This window comes from Drosophila ananassae, chromosome 2R, assembly GCF_017639315.1.
Source record: "Drosophila ananassae strain 14024-0371.13 chromosome 2R, ASM1763931v2, whole genome shotgun sequence".
NCBI lineage: Eukaryota > Metazoa > Arthropoda > Insecta > Diptera > Drosophilidae > Drosophila > Drosophila ananassae.
This window is the reverse complement of record NC_057928.1, coordinates 10,168,200-10,173,068: the sequence shown is the minus strand read 5'-3', so window position 1 is coordinate 10,173,068 and position 4,869 is coordinate 10,168,200. Positions and strand designations below refer to the sequence as shown.

The 4,869-nt window shown below is 45.0% G+C and overlaps 1 protein-coding gene across 1 annotated transcript; it reads right to left on the bottom strand.

Annotated features, from left to right (window-relative positions):
* Positions 1-325: 325 nt before the first annotated feature.
* Positions 326-2,639, bottom strand: LOC6506389 (P protein). The gene has a single exon (XM_001957928.4). The coding sequence runs from the start codon at positions 2,603-2,605 to the stop codon at positions 479-481; it is 2,127 nt and encodes a 708-aa protein (XP_001957964.1). The 5' UTR covers positions 2,606-2,639; the 3' UTR covers positions 326-478.
* Between the last annotated feature and the right edge of the window lie 2,230 nt (positions 2,640-4,869).

Below are 4,869 nucleotides of genomic sequence, written 5' to 3'. Positions count from 1 at the left end.
ATTTTGCCACACTTGGAATCTTTTTAATGTGGCATAGTAGCGCCTCAAGGTCAATGGGGATTACACATATATACTTACATACTTCGAAGGACCTCGGCAGACTAAATGTGGCTTTATGTTGCACACCATCCAGATCTAGTCAGCCTTTGTTGTTGCTGTTTATGCATATTTAACACCCTTGAGCTATTATTGTGCGATTAAGCGGAAGAATTCAGCCGGGCTACGCATTGTCATTGCAGCTGAAGTTGCTGGGGCTTGTGGTATGCCAAGTATGGTATGCCAAGTATGCCAAGCTAAAATTATTACAGTGGGCACAAATGCTACATAAATTTTAAAACGTTTTTATACACACAATACATAAAATTTGGCAAAATGACTTAAAATTTAGCTGACAGAAAGTAGGACTTTAATTTTGATTTCACTGATTCCAAGTGGACTGGAGTCACGGACCACGTCTACGTCTGTGAAGCTTCATTATTTAGTCGCTTTCGCCCTCGGTCCGGTGCCAAGAGAATACTGAGTGGGCGATCAGAAGGTAAATACAAGAAACCGATGTCGTGACTATCATTAGAGGAAATCCATATATAAGGAAGTACATAAAGGAGATCTTGTAGCCGTTATGGTGGGCGATCGCGGCAGCCACCACATTGGCCGAGGCACCGATTATAGTGCCATTTCCACCTAGACAAACACCATAGGACAATGACCAAATTAAAGGCGAAAGCTGAACACTAATTTGTTCGTTGCGATATATCTCAACGACGAGCTTCAGCATCATGGCGGTGACAGGGACGTTGCCGACGAATGCGGATAGAATGGCGCTCATCCAGATAATTAGCAATATAGCCACGGTCAACTGGTGCTTCTTTTCCACGGTTAATATCATTTGGACCGTCTTTTCTCCCAGCCAAGATATAAAGCCCAACTGGTCCACCGTCTCAGTGACGACAAATAGGGCGGCGAGGAAGAGAAGCGCCGACCACTCCACCTGGGCAAGGATTACTTCGACGTCACGTACGTTGGCAAGGATCAGTAGAAGAAAAGCAGCCAGGACAGCTACCCAGCCAAGGGTGGCGCCCGGCAGAAAGGGAAGTGAGTGAAGAAGAAAACAAGCGAGGGTGAAGATCAGAGCCACCATCGACTTGATTAGCAGCGGCACGTTTCGAATTTGGTACTGACTCTCCAACGTGGCCAGCACAATGTAATAGTTATCAGCCGGCTTGAGGCACATCTTCAATGATCGCTTGTTCATCAGCTCCCGCATTCGGGCCAGGGTCTTCTCATCGGGAAGGGCCCTACTAATCTCGTGCTCTCTCGCTAACAGGATCTGCTTCGGGTCGAGATCAAACAAAGCATGACGCATCATCCCATAGAAGACGCCGTAGCCCACCATCAAGGAGAGAAGTACCCCGGGCAGCATGTGCAGTGTGAAGGTGGCAAAGTCAATGCCGTCATGTTCCACCACCGCATTGGTGCAAATAATCACATTGGGCGGATCCCCTACCGGGGTCAGAGTACCACCTATGTTCGAGTAGCACACCACAATTATGAGTACCAGGGACACTCTTAAGGCCATGGCTTCGCACAGCCGAATCGCAATGGGCGCCATCAGCAGCAGCATAGTGACATTGTCGAGAAAAGCGGCAAACACGGCCGTAAAGAGGCTCAGAAATAGGATCAGAGCCCAGGGCTGGCCCATGGAGACCCTATACGCCATGACCGCCAGCCAGTCGAAGAGTCCTGTTTCCGAAAGTATTGCCACCATGATCATCATGCCCATGAGCAGCATCAGAGTCTCGAAGTCCACCCAGGAGATGATCGTCGTCATGGTGGGCCTGTTACCCATTGCCGTGAGTATCGCCAGGGCAGTGGAGGCAATCAATAGCGCCGCCAACGTGCGGTCTGTCACTTCGAAGACCACAAGGATATAAAGTCCGATTAGCAGCATGGTAGCGTAAATTACTCCGAGCAATGATATTATCGGACGGTCATCAAACTCCATTAGCAGGGCCACCGGGAACTCCGACTTTCCCTCCATCGAAATAACCGACTTGGCACTACCCCTAACCGGTGAAATTTCGAATATGTTCCTCACCGTCTCATACTTATCCGCGTCATGTGTCAAATAAACATTCCACATGTCAGTTTGCTTATAGGTTTCTTTCATGTCCGAGTCTCGATACTCAACCCGGAGGCCCATAGCGGGTTCATCACCGGCTTTACCTGGACTTGCCGTCAATGTTTTGTCGATGGGACCGCTCAGGGTGATCTCGGCAGCGTCGTAGGGCAGCTTAACGGTCCGAAGCAGAGTTTCGTTCGGTTGGATTAACACCACTGTGGAGACGATCTTTTCGGGTGGTTCAAACACCAGATAGAATGTAAAGAAGCACCAAACTATCATCAATATAACAATCTTCGTGATAATCAGAGCTGTAGTCAGTCGTTCACTTTGAATCGGATGATCGCCGTATATCGAGGCATGGGAGTCCGCCTCCCGCAAATCCCCGCGGATGTTGCCTAAGTGGTATGATGAAGTCCATGCGTCCGGGACTCCGACCAAAGGTTTTGAATTTGTACCCGAAATAAGATCTTTTTCGATTTGCATTTGATAAAAAATTCAAAGCCTAAACAATACAAACATAAAGCCAAACCTTATAGAAGGAATGGAAATTCTACTTCCATATTTTATAGAACCTTTCCACTGTACTCCACACTGTACTGCTACGTACTTTGTAGTACACTCTTTGAGCAGAAGTTAAGTGCCGCTTGAGCCTTTTTAAATATAGAAAGACCCCATTGCCTCACATGCTGTGCGGCCGTAATACGCACCATTGCCACGCCCCCTCTGCAGCCCGGCCAGTGCAGCTCCCACAGAGCCCCTCGCCCCACCCAAAGAGCCATTGTCATCTGACAATGCCGCTGGCAGAGATGTGTTGATAGTTTCTGGGAGTGTCAAGAGAGGGGCGCCACAGCCAGAGCCATAGCCAGGGTCTGAGCCAGGGCTGGCAGTACTTGGGCTGTTGCCAGTTGAATGCAAATATTAATAGCGCAAATTTTCAGCCGCACAACAAGGCTGAGAATATGTGTGCCAGGGCTAAAAAAAAAAAGAAGGGACTGTGAGCCATTTGCGGGGAGGCTTTGCTAGTTTTACAAATTTAAATGCATGAAACGCATAAATTTCTTCGCTATGCCGAGGGCGAGGAGCCTCCTCCATCCGACTGGGGTGTTTATTTCGCGTTGCAACCGTTTGTTGCATACAAATCAAATTTATTTGCCATTTTGTTTACATTCACTCTTACACTAGCTCGAATTGGTCTGTTTGTGTTTTTAATTTGAGTGCAGCAAACATTTTCAATTGATTGTGTTTCCCATTTTTTGTTTTTTTATTTTTTGCAACACTAGTGCAAGCATCGCGAGGAGAACCAATATTTGTTTTATCTTCCGGAGAACGGAGAAGGGTGTGAGTTTTTGAATGGAGGCGGGGATAGTGGGAACTCTATTAAATTGATTCGTGTTTTAATGGAATTGGGATTCGGTCAGCGGGGCATGTTGTCTTAGCCATTAATTGAAAACTGCTGATTGAATAATGAATGCATGGACAGGTCCAGAGATTAATGTAAATAAACAATTCAACATTTTAGTTGCAAGCTCTGCGCTATCTGGGGCGAGATGATTTCTTGCTAAATAAATCTAAATACATTTAATTGGATTTATCAACACCAATTAAAATCGTTTCAATGGCCCGCCCCAACATCCCATACCCGGTCCTTCATTTTAATTCCTTGGAGTCGCATGGAAGTATTCATTACGAGAGCGGTGCCAGCTGGACAATGGCAGGACAATGAAAATGCTTAATAAGGCGTTGGCGAGGCTCATTCGTAAAGTTTAATTAGAGAGAAAAGGGCTGACAGTGTCAGCATATGGAAATGAAATGCAACTGCCACAAGCTTAGTGGCTGAGTTTATTAAAATTGTGTAGCTGAAGGCGAATGCCACATGGTCATCATAGACAACGAAAAATATCCTCAAAAACTAATGTCCTCTGGCTTTAACTTGAAGTGTATTTAATGACTTCTACTAATTCAATTAAAGTCCAGGGAAAAGCAATCAAACGGAAACACAGTGCCACACCTTGGCTTGAACTTTGCTCCACAGCTCTGATTAAATTTTGGTCACCCAATGCGATAATTATGACACCTCAACGCACTCACATGACCAGTTCACAACGTTCCTGATCAGGGTGAACTCTGGGAGTGTTTAAAAATAATTTATAAAATAAAAATTAAAAGAATTAACAAATAATAGGATGCAGAAACAGTAGTTACTATTTAATGAATGGTTTTACTTTAATTTAATACAATTTTAGACTTGTTTTGACTCACTTTAATACACACACTCAAAGGACATTGGCTAAGCTGAGCTAAGCAGAGTCATGTACTGGGCTGGGTCCTTTGAAATATTGCACAATCAGCGCATTAAATAATTAAGTGCTTAATTAAATAAGGAGACGGAAGCAGGACGAAGCCGATCCGGAGGTAAGCAAGTAATTTTTCCATTGTATTACATTTCCCTGGTCAGTCTGTGCATACAAATCGTGGGGTTAGGCAGAGTTCAACCGGCTGTGAGCGAAAGAGTTATTTGTCTTCATTTATTTATGCCCATCACGTGCTTCGCCAAAATTCGTAATGAAAACTAAGTAAGGGCAGAGCAGAAGCCACACCTTTTGACTTGGCCTGTTGCATGCTGGGCGGCATAATTAACGATTCGATTACGAAGGCAATTGTTGAAATCATTTTGTATAAAAGGCGAATATGTGAAATCGAGACACTTTAATACTGATTTGTGTTAAAGCTATGCCCTGAAAATGCCA